This window comes from Arachis duranensis, chromosome 8 (assembly GCF_000817695.3).
Source record: "Arachis duranensis cultivar V14167 chromosome 8, aradu.V14167.gnm2.J7QH, whole genome shotgun sequence".
NCBI classification, from domain to species: domain Eukaryota; kingdom Viridiplantae; phylum Streptophyta; class Magnoliopsida; order Fabales; family Fabaceae; genus Arachis; species Arachis duranensis.
Window position 1 is genome coordinate 31,990,339 of NC_029779.3, and position 17,360 is coordinate 32,007,698.

General features: G+C 31.0%; 2 protein-coding genes across 2 annotated transcripts; one reads left to right on the top strand and one right to left on the bottom strand.

Moving 5' to 3' along the window:
• Positions 1 to 6,443: 6,443 nt before the first annotated feature.
• On the top strand, positions 6,444 to 8,347 carry LOC107462157 (pentatricopeptide repeat-containing protein At2g20710, mitochondrial). The gene is made up of 2 exons (XM_016080726.3): positions 6,444 to 6,799; positions 7,316 to 8,347. Exons 1-2 carry the CDS (start codon positions 6,536 to 6,538, stop codon positions 8,282 to 8,284), a joined length of 1,233 nt encoding a protein of 410 aa, XP_015936212.1. The 5' UTR covers positions 6,444 to 6,535; the 3' UTR covers positions 8,285 to 8,347.
• Positions 8,348 to 12,581: 4,234 nt separating this feature from the next.
• Positions 12,582 to 15,205, bottom strand: LOC107462166 (E3 ubiquitin-protein ligase RMA1H1). The gene is made up of 2 exons (XM_016080731.3): positions 14,984 to 15,205; positions 12,582 to 13,716 (listed from the first exon to the last, which is right to left on the bottom strand). The coding sequence occupies exon 2, from the start codon at positions 13,673 to 13,675 to the stop codon at positions 12,929 to 12,931; it is 747 nt and encodes a 248-aa protein (XP_015936217.1). The 5' UTR covers positions 13,676 to 13,716; positions 14,984 to 15,205; the 3' UTR covers positions 12,582 to 12,928.
• Positions 15,206 to 17,360: the final 2,155 nt, after the last annotated feature.

The window sequence follows — 17,360 nt, forward strand, 5'->3', positions numbered from 1 at the left end:
ATTTTTTGTTTAATTTACTTTACCTAATAGAATCAATAAATCATATTATAAAAAGATAATAACAAACATAATACACAAAAATCACAATTATAAAAGTGTGTAATGTCAAATAAACAGTTGAAAAAAATAAAAATAATAAATAATAGAAAAATACAGCTCATATAAATAGAAATAACAAGAATTATATAAATAATACAATAACATACATAAAGGATAAAGTTGGTAAAAGATAAATAAATGGTTAGTATCCAGGGCTAAAAGCCCGTTAAGAAAACGTAGAAACTACAAATAGTTGCTTCTTGTAAACGTGGTTTTGGTAGCAAAAATCACTTCTGCGATCATGAGAAAAAAAATGTGCCAAACCAAAAGTTGAAGCTTTCAAGAAGTTTAAACGTGCTTCTTCCCTTCCAACGGATTTTCCAAACACATCCTCAATAGTTAAGGACTATTGACTTAAGAAACTAACTAATATAATTAATGATGACAAACATTATTTTATTGGGTAAAATAAATAATTAGTGTTGATTGTTTTATGATTATATGTGGCTAATTATTTATTGATGCAGGCCAAAATCAATACACCAAGGCAGCCCAAACTGAAAGAAATCAAAGACAAGGCTGAAGGGCTACAAAGAAAATAAAAGCCCAAAGAAAAACAAAGCAAGGGATCAGACGGGCCAAGCAAATCAAATCCGATCCAAACCCGTTAGCAACAAATCCCTCCAATTTGATCTCACATCACAAGCAACGTTCACTTTTGTGTGTTGGTCAAAAAATTAGGGGAGAGAGAGAGCTTCCTCCCTAAGTTAATCACCAAAGAAGCAAGAATGAAAAAGATTAAGCAAGAAAGGGTGAAGTCTAATCACCTACATCAATCTGGGTCAAGAAAATGTCAGAAGCTAAAGGTGATTTTATTTCCTTCTACATGCATCTCATTTTATTATCATCTTCCCAACTCTCTGCTAGTCCAAAAATGGTATTCATGAAAAAGTTTATTTCTGTTCAACTATATTGTGTATCTACAGTTGAAAATAAATCTTGGGGACCAAGTAGCTTTTCTATGGCCAAGATCTGGTTTACCATTGAAAATGGTTGTTTCTACTGCTCTGTGGCTTTCGGTCAATATGAGATGGTTAGAACCAAAATTTCTATTTTGAGGATTAATGGGAAAAGTGAGACAGTGGGTTGGAGAAGCACAAAGCTCAAGAAGTTGACCTAGGAAGAAGAACCCAGCAACATGCAAGGAGATAAAAGAAGATTTCTGTTCATTCAGAAGCCAAGGAGAGAAAACCAGAGTTTGATGAGTTGTGTTCTGTGAAGAGTTTCCTGAAGAAGTTTCTCTAGTTGGATAATGTTTTCTTTCAAAGAAACATTCTGCCAATATTGAAGAACCAAATCTGAGGCTTGCAAATCTGGTTTATCACATAGCAAAGAGGCTGTTGATGAAGTCAATCTCCTTCATGTTTTACAGATTGTAATGTACTTTTCTATATTTATCTTTCTGTAATTTCTTGAGTAAAAAGGTATAATGAGAGAGCTCAAGTAAAAGCCAAGAGTGGAAAGAGATTGAGTGATACACTTGAGAGAAAAGCCTAGAGTTATTTTCTGATTTCTTTAGGTATGTCTGTGTCTTGTATCTTGTACCTGTAAGGTATCCCTTTCTTAGTTGGGTTAGCACTAAGAGTGAAGAGTTAGGTATTAGTATAGTCAACGTCAAGTTAGGTTAGAACTTGAGTGTGAAAGGATTGTGTCAATCCTGTGGAATTGGTGTATGTAATACTTTTAACTATAGTGGAAATTCCTCCATTGTTGTGGAGGAGACTGGACGTAGGTTGCATAGCACAAGGCAACCAAACCAGGATACATGCTGATGTTAGCTTTTCTCTTCTCTGCTGTGTTCTGTTTTCTGATATTCATGAGATAAAAATAAATTGTCTCATAAATTTTTCGCTGCTGATCAGAATTGAAAGTTTATTTTAAAGGGTCTTTTCAGTAACTTAAAAAAAGGTATAAATTCAACCCCCCATTCTCTAAACCTACCACAACCTTCAAAGACCATTTAGAATAATAACTTGAATGTTTGAGAATCGATTAAAAATTTTCGAACAATAAACAGTTGCTTTGTTCTTTAGACAAATAATAAAAAACCCAAAAAAAATATTTTTTCATAAGAAAATGACATATTTTTAGAATTTAATTTTCATATAGTATTGATATTAAAGAGTTTAGGTTTTACACAAATATAATTGTCACATAAACAAAAATAATTTATTTTTAGAAACACAATTTAAAAGCCAATTTAAACAGATGAATAATTGCTTAATGTATATCCATTATGTATTAAGATTTTGTTAACTTGTGTCCTAAAGATATAAGTTAAGCATACCATAAAAAGAAATATTTTATAACAGTTATTATAAAAAATATTTTTTAAAATTTTTAATACATTAAATACATCAAAAAATATTAAAAATTTTTTATTATTATATTTTAAAAGTGTATATTAGTTAAATTCTATATCCATTATATTATTAATTTTACAATCAAAATTTATTACATGACAATATGATACTCTTTCATTATGATTGAATTGAAGACTTCTCCTCCAAAATTAAAGAAGTCTCTTATTTTTCCTTTTTTTTTATGTCTCTTCTTTTTTTACGTACTTCATTTTTCTTATATATTATTACTAACTACTAATTTAACAATTGAGATGTATTATATAATATTTTTTCATCATAACTAAAATTAAAATATATTAATTTGACAATAAAAATATATCACATTACACTGTATCTCACTATAATTAATTAAAATGATGGATAATTCTATAACAAAGAAGTTTTTGTGTAAAGAGAATGAAAAGGAGTATATGATTTAATTTAAAAAGAGTAAACTATCATTTTTACCCACAAAAGTTGAAAATGCTGACATATCTACCCATAAAAAAGGAAATTATCATTTGTACTATGAAATATGGGTTCCGCACAACAAAATTATCCAAACACTAAAAAATTACCTAAAATCCCTAAATTACCATTATCTTCACCATCACTTTTCTAATTTCTAATCCCACCACCACCCTCCTTCACCTAGCCACCTTTCTAACCCTAACCCTCTTCACCCAGCCACAATCTCCTTTTCCTTTCTAATCTCAAATTCCACCACCACCCCCTTCACCTGACCACCTTTCTAACCCTAACCCTCTTCACCCAGCCACCACCCCCTTTCCCTTTCGAATCTCAAATTCCACCACCACCCCTTTCATCCAGCCACTTTTCTAACCCTAACCTTCTTCACCCAGCCACCATCCCTTTTTCCTCCAAAACTCACACACGGAGACATTACACACACCCCCACCCGAGGAAGAAGAAGAGAAGAGGAGGGAGAGGGAGACCGCACTAGCAATGTGGGGACTCGCCGCCGCTATCGCATCATCGTCGCCGTTGTTGAGGGAGCCCGAAGAGGAAGAAGAACACTTCGTCTTCTCTTTCTCTTGGCATCACTGCTCTCTTCTCCTCCTAGCGATGCGTCTTCATCATCTCCTTCCAATGTCGCCAAAATCAAATTTGTGTTATGTGTTATTTGCAACGAAAATGGTGATCTGAAATATGAGAAATTGTCAATTTTTTGGGAAGGTTCTAAGAAATTAGGGTTTTATTTTGAATCTGTGTATGTTATATTCTTCAATTTGATTTGAGTTTGTTATTTTTTGTGATTTTGAAGAGGACAGTGGTTAGGTTATGTTAATGAGTGAGAGAGAGAGAGAGAGAGAGAGAGAGAGAGAGAGAGAGAGAGAGTAGGAAGGAAGATGATGCTACAGTAATAGTGGTTTAGGTGCTGCAGGTAGTGAGTGAGGGTGGGTGCCTGAGAGAAAAGAAGGGGGTAATTTGGGGAATTTACGTAATTATTTAGGATTTGGATAATTTTGCTTGCGAAAATCTTTATGGGTACAAATGGTTATTTTTATCTTTTATAGATAAATATGTCAGCGTTTTCAACTTTTATGGATAGAAATGGTAATTTACTCATTTAAAATAAATGAAAAAATAATATCACACATTTTTTTAGATAGATATATAAATCATCTATCCAAAAAAATTATCTCTTTACCATAGCATGCACCTTAAAATTATATATTTTCCTCTAAAACTAAGAAATTTTCTCTTCCTCATTTATTCACTTTATCTCTTTTAACTTTTTAAATTATATATTTTAATATAGAGCAATTAAATAAATTTTTTTTTCTAAACTTAAGAGTGTGATTTATATTTTCATTTTCTATTTTTATTTTCAGTATTTTTTATTTTTAAAATTTTGTAAAAAAAAGAAAAAATAAAAGATAAAAAAAGAATTTTATTGTCTTCATTATGGTTTTTTATAAAATCTAAAAAATAAAAAATACTTAAAATATAAATAAAAATAAAAAATAAAAATGCAATTCAAATGCACTTTAAGGAGCGCTCTCTATTTGCGTTTTTCTATTTTTCTCTTTTATCCGTTATATCTCTCTTTTATATTATTACTAATCCATTATATCTATTATATATTATTAATTTATTACTAATCCATGATACTCTCAAAATTATAATTGAATTAAATCTTTTTTTTTAAATAAAAGAGGTTTTTCTTTTTTTTATGTTTTATCTTCACTTATTTTATCTCTCTTATATTATTATTAATTGCTAATTTAACCATTAAAATATATTACTTGATATTTTTTTATTGTAATTAAAATTAAAATCTATTAATATTATCAAATTGATAATAAAAACATGTCACATAATACTATTTTAGTCTTTCTCATTACATTAAAATAATTTTTTTTAAATTAAAGAATTTTCTCTTTTTTCTCCACTCACTTTATTTCTCTTATTTTTTTTTACTTAGAATACCGTAATTTCAAAAATTTATTACCAAAATATCACTTTTTTAAATTATTTATTCTAATCTCACTGTAGTACATATTTTTTTCAAAAGCGTTTATCAAAGAAGTGTTATTAACAAGGAAAATGCTAATCTATATACAAAGAAAAACAACCATTTGTACCCATGAATTTGACGAACACTAACAAAAGTACCCATTCAAGAAGGAAACTAACGTTGTATCCATCAAAGATGGGTTCCGTACGATAAAAATACCAAAATCCTAAATTTATGTTGATTTTTTAATAAAATTTCAGAATTACCCCCCACTATTATCTTCAACCCCTCATCTCTTCTTTCCCAAATCTCAAACATCTCCATTGCCTAAAAACCCTAATCTCAATACCTAAAACCCCCAAATTACCATTTTTCTAATCCTAATCTCAATACCCCTTTCAGCAAATTTCAACCTTCTCTTTATTCTTTTCATCAATTTTACCATCCCCTTCACCAACACTATCATCACCACCACCGTCACCAACCGTCAGCCTCATCTTCCTCCTTCTCCACTGTCACTGTCACAGCCATAAACAACAACAACTTTACTCTAACTTTTAATTTTACTTCTCATCATCACTTCTCCAATCTCAAATCCTATCAACACTCTATTACCGCCATTACCATCACCACCCTTCCTCCATCACTTTCAATACAATGTCAAAAGGAGAAGCACCTTTGGATGCTAAAAATTAAAATTTTGGCAAGATCGTTTTGGTGGGGTCGCATGTGAGTAACACAGGAATCTTGCCCATGATGGTGGTGATTTGGGAGAGTGAGAAAGTTCAACTTCGTTAATTATATAATAAATTTTGTAATTTGTACTGTTGGTAAATATAGGACCTTTTTTCATGGAGTCTATGAGCTTGAAGTGGACCTAGGAGGAGTTGAATCGCACCACAGGACCTTGCGCGCTGGATCTCGGTTCAGTCTCACTTAGGGAGCTTCTCCATCTAGCGTTGCGTGGGAACGGATGGATTGCCTGGTTGCCTTGTTGTCGTCTTTGTCATCGTCAGCGTGGAAAGATGGCGGTAGTGGTGATTAGTAGAGTAGTAGAGAATAGAAGGTGGTTAAGGTTTAGGTAATGGAGGTGTTTGAGATTTGGGAAAGAAGAGAGGAGAGATTGAAGATAATGATGGGATAATTCTAAAATTTTATTAAAAAGTCAACATAAATTTAGGATTTGGATATTTTTGTCATACAGAATCAATCTTTGATAGATACAACGTTAGTTTTCTTCTTTAATAAGTACTTTTGTCAGCGTTGATCAAATTCATGGATACAAATAGTTGTTTTTCCTATTCTTTCTTATATAGGAGGTGTCGAAGCAGAATACGAATATTATGTATTTATATTCCTTTCTTTCTCTTATTTTATAAAATCTTTTATATTTGTTATTATTAATTTTTAAAGTTATGAAAAGGATAAATATTGAGATCTAATTTATTTTAAAAAACTTATAATTTCATAATATTATTTTTTAATTATTTTTTTAATATAATTTTTTATGTTTTTGGGCCTGTTCACGTTTCTCTCGTTCGTAATCGTATATTCGCCCTTCTTCTGAGGAAGGGGAGAAACGCAGAGTCGAGAGTTGAGAGTGGAAGTGACAATGTTGTTTCGATCAATTTGCAAACTTTTCAATATCTCCCGTGTTTCTTCCTATCAATTATACTCAACAAAATCACTGATTTCTTCTTTTCATTCTTTCGATGAACTCGAAGCTAAAATAGTCCAGGATAATCGGGACCCCACAACCCCGGCGACCCCCATTCTCAACCAAAGGGTTCAAGATGGCGGATCCATCACTCACGAAAAAATCCGATATCTCATCGCATGCCTCTGTCAGAGACGTTGCTATACGCACGCCCTTGAGGTTTTACACTTCAAGTTCCAACCTTTACTTTTCTTTTACGATATAGTTAAGCTTATTCAATGGTACCCTTTCATCTAAAACACTGAATGCAGCTGGTTTCTGATCGGGATTCATGTTCGTGTTTTAGTGACTGACAATATAAGTTATAATCGGATCATTGTTTTGTTTCATTTATTTAGGGAAAGTTTGTGCAATGTTCTGTTCTATGTTACTTTGATGCTAGTTTGTTTAGTTAGTTTATGGTATACGACAAGATATTATGGTGGTGTTTGTTTTATTAATCTATTCACATCTAACGGGATAAGGATAAGGTTTACTTATAGTTGTGTTTTGATATTTTTATATTGGCTAATCATTGATTCGATTATAATTTCAACCGTGTAAGTCAATTGGATCATGATACTTGATAGCAAGGTTTCACTAGTTAGTTCAATTTTTTAAACGATGCTTATAGTATTGTTGTGCTTCACTAATGACTCCTAATATGGAGAATTTATGGAACATTGCTTTTGTTAGTTATCAGAATGGATGCGTGAGTCAGAAAAATATGACTTGACCACAGGAGACATTGCTGAACATCTCAAATTGCTATCGAAAGTTCGTGGCCTTGAACAAACTGAGAACTTCTACGGAGACATTCCTAATTCCCGAATGAAATTCAAGATAAATGTTGCGCTGGCAGAATGCTATGCAGAGCATAAATCTTTGGAGAAAGCGGAGGCTCTGATGAAGAAGATCAGGGAGATTTATCCGATGACCTCCCCCATGCGTTACAATAAGATGTTGAAACTGTATGCAGAGTTAGGCAAATATGACAAATTGGATAGCCTAATGCAAGAAATGATGGAGAAGGACATACGCGACCCTGGTACATATACTATTCTCTTGAATGCATATGTTGTTGCTGCAGACATACAAGGTATAGACAAGTTACTAATCAGGATGGAAGCTGATCCTCTGGTACCTGTTCGTTGGCGTACCTACGCTATCGCAGCAAACGGTTATCTGAAAGGTGGCAATGTCGAGAAGGCCTTGTCAGCACTGAAGAAATCAGAGCAGCTAGCTATAGGCAACCCTGTTGCCTGTTTATCTATTCTAACTATATATGCTGGTATTGGTAATAAGGCTAAGGTTTATGGAATTTGGGGGAAGTGCAAACTCAAGAAGCGATTTTACAACCAAGGTCACTTCTTAATGTTAAGCTCTTTGGTGAAGTTAGGTGACATTTTTGGAGCTGAGAAGATCATGGAAGAATGGGAGTCCAATTACAAAGATTTCGATGCCAGAATTCCACATCTTATGATCCATACTTATTGTAAATTGGGTATGTTGGATAAGGCTGAGGCTTGTATCAAGAGGCATTTGGATAGCGGCAAGCAATTGCATGCGTCTATATGGGAAAGTTTGGCAGAACACTACTGCGCGGATAATAATATGGAGAAAGCAGTTCAAGCAATGAAGACTATTTTTGATGTGTTAATTTGATTATTAAAAATTTATTAATATATTTTGAAATATAGATATTAATTTTTTTATCTTTTTCTTGTACTATTTTTGTTTCCAGTTTCCACTACAAAATTTTTTTGAATCCGTCAGTGAATACCACCAAGATTTTCAGGTAAATCTGTTTTGTTATGAAATAACAGAAAATATGTCTCTGTCTCTATCTCTTCATTTGTGTGTTAAATACAAATTTCAAACATAATCTTAGTCGAGTTTTAACTCATCATCATGACTACATCAACCATTTTCTCTCAAACCATTAGATTCAGCTCAGAAAAAGCTAGGGCTGTTAAAATAAATGAAGCTCTGGAACCCGTTTAACCACTTTTAAAAGTATAAATGAGTAATTTTGTCTAAGAAAGAGATCCGTAAAATAAGACATTTAACAAATTCACTCTAATCCATGAATTAAACGGACTTGCTGTGTGAAATAAACGGGAAAATTTTGTTTAGTCCGTTTAATTTTTTTTCTCATTTTTTTTATATTTTTGTAACAATCCAACACAAATACCTCATGATTTGATCAAAACATCTCAAATTTTAAGTCAATAACTTATTAAAAAGGTAAAAAAAATCGACAAAAAATTTTTAACCTAAAAATAGATTTTTTTTGTTAAAAGTTATTCCAGACAAAAAAAAAAAACGGATTAATTCATTTAGTTCAACGAATTTCCTTTAAATGGGGAACTTTTATTTTGGATATTTATATACGGTGAAAATTCAGGTACAGTCGACTTCACGTGAAGTTGATAGTTAAGAGCTGTTAGATGAAAATTTAGTCAAATCAGTCAAACCATCTAATGACTCTCAATTATCAACTTCACGTGAAATTGACTGCACCTGAGTTTCCACCTTCATGTATACTTCATTTGATATATAGCAGGGGTGGCAATGGATGAGGGTGGATCCTCTCCAGTGAAGAAAAAACTGGATGGTGTCAATTGTGATTTCTCACTCTTCATTACTTTCTCTCTCATATTTAATTTTAGTTCCACTTATAAAGTTAATGGTAAGAGATCACACTTCATTTCCTCAAGTGTTAAAAAAATTGGAGATCTCAATCCTAACCCTATTCGCTCTTAACCCACGGGTACCCGATCCTACCCGCGGGTTACAAAAAAAGATGCAATATTACTAGATAACTTGATGATAATTTAAAATAGAACTGACTTTTATGTAAAAAAAGTTTATTAAATTATCAATTAATGATCTTCATTTAATAACTAAGGATCTTTTGCATTTAGTAAGAGGTCTTTGGTTCAACATCCACTTAGAATATATTTTTATATAAGTATATAATATATACATATATAGGGTGCGGGTTGGTCGGGTCGAGTTGAGACTCAACCCGCATCCTACCTGACCCGCACGAAAACCCTATCTGTACCTTACCCGCTGCGGATCGGGTTGACAACTCTACTCGACCGGTGGGATCGGGTTGGATATCCGCGAGTAGGGTACATATTGCCACCCCTAAACGGACGTGGTCGAACAAATTGAACCAATCCGCTTGACTTCTAGAAGACTCATCCAGATGGGTGAACCAGATTTTTATATGTGCCTAACTCATGATAATAAAAGTTTGTTTGTATAAGGACATAAAAATTGCAAAGACATGACTAACAATAAACATAACAAAACACGGTAAATGTGGCTAGTCACATGGAAAATGGCTCATAGCAATCTCTCACTAATATAAGTTTATGCATCATCGTTGATCCATAAAGTATCATGTAGCGTAATACTGACTCAATAAATAGAACTTTAGTTTATATTTTAATTGTTTTTCAATAAAGTAAAAAAAATAAAGCATCAGCAAGCTGTTGCATTTCAGAATCTAGCAAATGAAGACAAAAATCATGTCCAAGTTGCTTCTTTCAAGGCAGTCCCACTAATCTTATCCTTTATCTCATCTATAAATTCTAAGAGTAAAGCAACGCATCCAAATTTTTTTTATGAAAAATCGAATCAATTTAAATAATAAAATTTAAAATAATATTAATCATGATTAATTTTTGTTATATTAAATTAATTTAATTAGATTTGATTAAAAAAATTTTAAATGTATAATATTATTCAAATCGTGATACACAGCTTATAAGCAAAAGTTTGAAAAAAATGACGCATTTCCCACCTAAATTATGTAACTTTCTAGAATATAGTTTAAGGTTAAAATCTCTCTCGGTGCAATGCTTTCTCCAATTTAGGCAATGAAATTGATAGAGGAGCAGAATTGGTCTTTTTGTGAAATATATCATATATAGCAGTTATTATGCTTCAACCAACTCACAATAATTTGGCTGAGGAATCACTTTCATGTAATAAAAAGAAAACCAGCGTTATATAATTATAAGTCTTGTCCTCACTCATCATACATAAACTTGTAATTCATATGCAATGCGTGAGAATAAAGTTAGCTGTGGCATTACCTCTACAAAAGATATTGCTTCAATGATATGGCAATTAATTTCCTTTTAGTCTTTTCATACTAAATAGTTTATTGAAAATGATAGCCAATGTTATGGTTGAAACTAGACTATGTTGGGTCTTTTATTTATTTTTTTTATATGGTTTGTGGATATTATTAATAATATAAAAGTAGGTTTAAGGAGTGGTTAAACTAAGCCTAATAAAATTGTTAAATTGAAACTTTATTTTTAAAATAAGGGTTGTTATACATTTAAGTATTTTTTTATCTAACTTTATTTAAGTAGGTTTAATACCAACAAAAACTATTATTATTAAAAGAGCGTGATTACACGCACTGCTGTTTCTTCTTCTCCTCATTCTTCTTACGCTTGTTTCTTATTTTTCTTCTTTTTCTCACGCTCGTTTATGCGACTTCTTCTTCTTCGTCTTCTTCTTCGTCTTCTTCTTCGCGTTCCTCCTTCTCTTTCGCGTCCTTTTTCTTCATGTGTTTACTCTTTATCGTTATTTTTTTATTGTTGTTGTTGCTGCTGTATTTTTTTTCTTTTCTTTCTTCTCTTCCTGGTGAAGAAGCAGTAGAAGGTGAGGAGAAAGAGTTTTGAATTGTGCAGAACAAAAATGAACCGAAATTATATTCAGAAATAAACTGAAATTATATTTAGAATGAACAGAAAATTAAATTCAAAATGTAAACTCATTTCAAAACAAGCACAGATTAAATGCACCTTCTTTAAATCTAGAATAAAATTGAATCATAAACAAAAACACATTCAAATCTATCAAGTGATTTTGCAGCATTATATGTTTCTTCTTCTTTATTTGATTAGATGAGTAAGACAAGAAAAGAAGAACATGATAAGAAGTTTTGAAGAATTTTTTTTTGTTTGATTTTTCTTCTTTTTTTTTTGTTATATTCCTCTCAATGTAGTGAAACAAAAGAATCAGAACAAATTAATTCACTCAAAAATGAATCAAAATTATATTTAGAAATGAACCGAAATTATATTCAGACATTCTAAATATAATTGCAGTTCATTTCTAAATATAATTTCGGTTTATTTCTATTCCACACAATTCAAATATCTACCTCCTCTTCTTTTACTGCTTCTCCATCAGGAAAAGAATAAGGAAAAGAAAAAAAGATATAACAGTAACAACAACAAAAAAATGACAATAAAAAAAAACACGTGAAAAAAGAACGCGAAAAAGAGAGGAGATTAAGAAAGAGGAAGAACACAAAAAAGAAAAAGCAGCTCCACGCGTACGTGAATTTGGAACAAGAAGAAGAAGGAGAAGAAAAAGAAAAAGCACGAAAAAGAAGATTGGATAAACTTGGATACTAAAATTACTTAAATATATAAAATAATTCTTCTAAAATATATTATAAAAAAATTAATTTTGATTCACTAATGGCATAAATCATTTTACTCAATCATTTAATTTTATTTAATTTTTAAAATAATTATTTACACCGTTTAAAGTATTAAAAAACCTCGTGAAGATGGATTTCTTTTAGTTCAAAGATTATTCTCAATTTCATTCTCTTGACAAGCATTCAAATCTTAACGGGGGAAAAGTGAAAAACACGTTTGGCTTGCAAATTATTTGCGTTTGGAGAAAATCTTACTCCTCAGATCGTTATAGCTTTAGTTGCTGATCGAACTCTTCCTTTGCTTCTTATGTGTCTTACAGTTATTATCATCACAAAAGAGGACCACTACCAGAACCAAGAAAAAGAAACGCAACCCAAACAAGTTTCTATGTCGTGATCAACACTTATGCTGTAGGCAACTTGTTATTTTTAATTTAACTAGTAAAAGAACACAACTATTTAATCATTAATTAAGATATCTTGTGCCTAACCTTAACCATAAGCAAAGCCATCTTATCTTGAATCAGTGAATTACAAGTAAAATATGCAAACCACATACATTACTTTCCTATATCATTTATAATAAATTCTTAACTATATGACATAGTTCAGTATACAACAAGCTGAGAACCAAAATTGAATGCAACAGCAAATTTATGCAGACTTCTATTTCATATATATCTGGGAGATCGGTAACATACTAATTACACATATCTCATAGCTGAATATGCAACTTCTCTAACCTATGATACATATGGCAGGACCCTCACAAGGCTTGTAATCTATACAGGAATGTATTGGATAAAAAAAAAAGAATGCAATAGTGATCAGAATAAGAGAAGACACAAAACCGTGCAACAAAAGAGGAAGAAACATATTCTGCTCAGTGATCTATCAGCTTCCATTAGATACCTTCTGATCCTTGGATTATTGTTCCCAGCAAGATGGTATGAATTGGGGTATGTGTATATGTTGGTCACCTGGTTTCCAAATACCCTTGCATATATTGTTTCGCCAATGATTCCATATGTGGTGTTAAAGGAGTTCGTTAGCGGCGAAGAGTAACTACCTGGAATGGAGTTGAATTGTTGAGAAGGATCAGGATAATGGGAATGATAAACTCGAGATGTAGGTTGAGAAACGTTTGCAGTACTTGATGATCCTGGACCAAGGGGTCGCCGCGGTATGACAACTCCGGCTTGGTGAGCTTTGTCTTCTGAGGCTGAGCTAGCCTGGCCACGGCCGTATAGGGGAACAAGGGAGGATTGAGAAATTTCTGACTTGCATACTGGACATTGTGGCTTCCTCTTCTCTCCGATTTCGGAAGAGATGTTTCGGAAATTAAGCCACTTGTAAATGCAGGGCCAGCAGTAGAGATGACCACAAAGAGTGACTACCGGATCTTGCACGCATTCGAGGCAGATGTTGCATTCAAAGCCACCACCAGAGGCATTTCCATCTGAATCTGCAATGGCATCACTATCACTAGCACATTTCCACATTTCCAGAGATGAATTATCTTCAAAGTAATCCATTTGGGGCATACCCCCTTCAAAATACTGATGTAAATCCATTCTTTTTGCTTTTCTACAATGTATTATAGCAGTGCCTGAATCTGAAAAGGGAATGCAAATATATAAAAATTAATAAGATCAAACAGATTGACCCAAAAAAGAAAAAAGAGGGGACATAATATTGCACTCAAATCAACAAATTTATATAGAATTCATACTATGCCACTAAATAATCAGTATGAAATCTGATTTAACAGATCCATCTGTTAACTCCACTTGTATTTATGATGCAAACTGTAACCTCTCCGCTAGTTTTCTAATGGATAAAGTGACAGAGGGCGAAAGCAGTTTAGGTAGGTGCAGTGAAGGAAAACATGACCTTACCTAACCAATTTTGTTAACTTTTAATAGTTAATACAAAGATTATGTTAAAACTTATTTCAGCACGCAATAAGACGGTAACAACCAAATGGTTAATTTTCTAATTTTCTTGAAAAAGGGATAGAGATTACAGATAACCTAACAGATTAAATCTCTTACATTAAGAGAGATAAAGGATAAGAAAAAATAAAATAGAACCTTCCGAGCAAATACTAAGAGGTTGGTTAGCTAGACATAATTTTCATAATTTGAGTGTCAGAAATCATTGCTCACCTAACCACCTAACTAAAATAATAAAATCAAATATCTAGGAAGAAACTAATAAGAGAAACTCTAACCACTAAATTTTTCTTAGGGAAGCACTAAAGAATTAAATTACTATGTACTATATGGCAGAAAATTCAGGAGTTAAAGTCAAATTCTTGCCAACCTAGAAAAAAAAAAGGGGAAATATTTTGGCAAATGCCAAATAAACTGATCTGAAGCTCAACCAATAATAATTATATATATAAAGAAAAGAGGGTCCGAAATTCCACGAGTTTGAACAAGAACGGGTCAGAAAATTAATTAAAAATAATAGAAAATGCGGATCAACAAACAAACGGGGAAGGAAAGAAAAGAAGAAAAGGTATAAACAATTTGTTTGTAGCTTTGAACGCAAATCTCTGCAAACTTTAACCAATAGAGAAGATGATTGAACATATATCAGGAAAAGACGCAAAGTATCACAATCTATTGCAAAATTGTTCCAAAATCCGCAATCCGCAAAGCAAATGATCAATTCAGTAGCATTAGACAAAAAAAAAGAGGCCTTTTTCTTTGGAAATATAAACAGCAGCTGAACTCAACAACAACCTAAGCAAACAAATCAAGCAGAAATCACAAAGAAACTTTGAATTGCATGCTGCTAACGCGAGAGAGCGATAGAGAAGAAGAGGAAGAAGAAGAAGAAGAAGAATTAAAAGAGAAGGGTATTTGAGAACTTACAGCGATAAGATAAGGAGCGAAGTGAAGAAGAAGAAGTAGTGGTTGAAGGAGGAGAGAAAAAGGTTGGGTTTTGGATTTGGAATTGGGAATTTGGAAGGTAAAGAATGAGAGAGAGAAACAAAGAGGGTATGAGAAAGCCTTTGATTTTGATTTTATAGGAGAGAGAGAGAGAGAGTGTGTAAAGTAGTAACAAAATCTTAAAGAAGCTTCAAATGTGGCTTCCTTATTTGACTCTTTGAGAGGCCACCAAATATGAATATCAGAGAAATAAATTAACTCCAAATATAATTTAAAATTTTTATTGTTATGCTAATTTTTATAGTTTTATTATTTTTTTACTTAAATTTTATACTTAATTTGTAATTAAAAAATTTTATTAATTTTTACTTAAAAAAAACAATCAGCCTAGAATATTTTTATCTGATATAAAAATTTAATTATAAATTTTTACATTATAAGGATTTGAAAAAAAATGTAAAACTATAAAGATAAATATAATAATTAAATCTAATTTATTGTAAAATTATTTCATTTAGTGAAATTTTAGATTAAAATTTTAAAAATTAAAATAAAAAAATTTATTTTTTTTATACCCACATACAAAGTATTCGTGAATTTACATAAAATAATCATTAAAATTTTAAATATTAAAATAACGCGAAAAAAAACTTGAATGTTCGAGATTTAAAATGAAGATGGAAGATAATTGTTTAAGAAAATCATTTTAGAATTAAACCGACCTTTTCACAGCTAAGCAACTTTCGTTTTGATGATTTAGTAATTTCTTTATTGGATTAAATTGGATTTGACTCCTTCTAACTCATAATTCTTGAAAACATTTAACACAGCATTAAAATAGAAAATAATAATAATAAAAAATATTCGCAGCACTGAAGGGAGTCATACCATACTCAATAGTCAATATGCCGCCAATTACAGCAACTTGCGCGCCACCTTTGTAATTAGTGAATTTTTTTAAATCTAACTATTATTTTAAGAAATTAAAAAGTGAAAATTTAGAAAACATTAAATTTTAATATATTCATATAGAAATAAGGATCGATTTCATATTTGAATTTTTTTTTTCTCTCTAATTAATTTAATGAATAAAAGCTCAAAAGGCAAATTAGTTGTTATGTGATGTCTATTAACGTAAATTGATTGAGTGTCTGAGGCACAGGATGATCTTTTGCCAAGTGCACCACAACTATAGCTAATAATAGCTAATATCTCAATTTTATAAGTAGTGTTATGCATTTTATTGAGCTAATATCTCAATTTTATAAGTAGTGTTATGCATTTTATTGAAAATTTTGAGAATTGATTAGAAATAATTGAAAATATTATCTAAATTCTATACTTATAAATATATAATTCAAGTATTCAACTTGCGCTAAAGCTATATAAATTATATTATCAACCAAAGCCGACATGCGATATTAATAAAATGAGTCATTATTGTTTGTTTCTAATTGTTATTATCACAAAGCCAATGAATCTGATTTCAACTTTAAAGGCACCTGAAGATACTAAGATAGAGAGGGGAGTGAGAAGAACTTGATTAATTTCTCTATTATTTTGTCTGGATATATTTTAGTAATAGAATAGAAGGAGATAATATTGTAATTTATTTGGTGGTTAAAATGCATTCCAATTAAATGAAATGATGATGATTTTTCTATAATATCTTCGTATCAGTAGACATATAAAATAATTGATCAAATATTTTAGAATGTTTTGTAAATAACTAATTATTTTTAGGATTTAGTTACTATGTATTTTTAGGACACCTAATAAAATTATTATTAGTAAAAGTTTGAGTTAGTTAAACCCTTATTTTTATTAATATATGAATTTCCATTCCCATTGATTCCTTGATTGAAAGGGAACCGAAAGTAAAAGGAGTTTTAATAAAATATTAAATTATATACTAGCTATTTCAATACTAATCCCAAACAACAGAAAAATCATATTACATTTTATTATATTTCATTACTCAACCACTTATTACCATTAACCCACTTATTTCCAATGATGCAATGATAATTTATTTATCTATTTGTTTTAATTTCATCGTCATCAAGTCGTCATCATTATCATCATCATCTTTTTCATCTATTATCTACTGTTATATATAATGGAATTTAGAAAATTTTGGTGTATATATATTAAATTGCCTTTCTATGTGGTATTTATTAAAATATTTTTATTATTTCTAATACTTAATTTAAACTAATTTAATTAAATATAAGATATTTATCATTTTAGTTAATACTGTACTGATTATTAGTTTATATATAAGTAAAAAAAAGTAGATTAATAGATATATTTTGTGTCTAATAATACACGTACACATATATATAGATTAGTTTTTAGC

What these genes read in the sequence shown, in the direction of transcription:
- LOC107462157 (XM_016080726.3), top strand. Translation starts at nt 6,536, where the DNA reads ATGTTGTTTCGATCAATTTGCAAACTTTTCAATATCTCCCGTGTTTCT. An exon ending in GCTATACGCACGCCCTTGAG is followed by an intron (nt 6,800 to 7,315) that starts GTTTTACACTTC and finishes TGCTTTTGTTAG; the next exon opens with TTATCAGAATGGATGCGTGA.
- LOC107462166 (XM_016080731.3), bottom strand. Translation starts at nt 13,675, where the DNA reads ATGGATTTACATCAGTATTTTGAAGGGGGTATGCCCCAAATGGATTAC.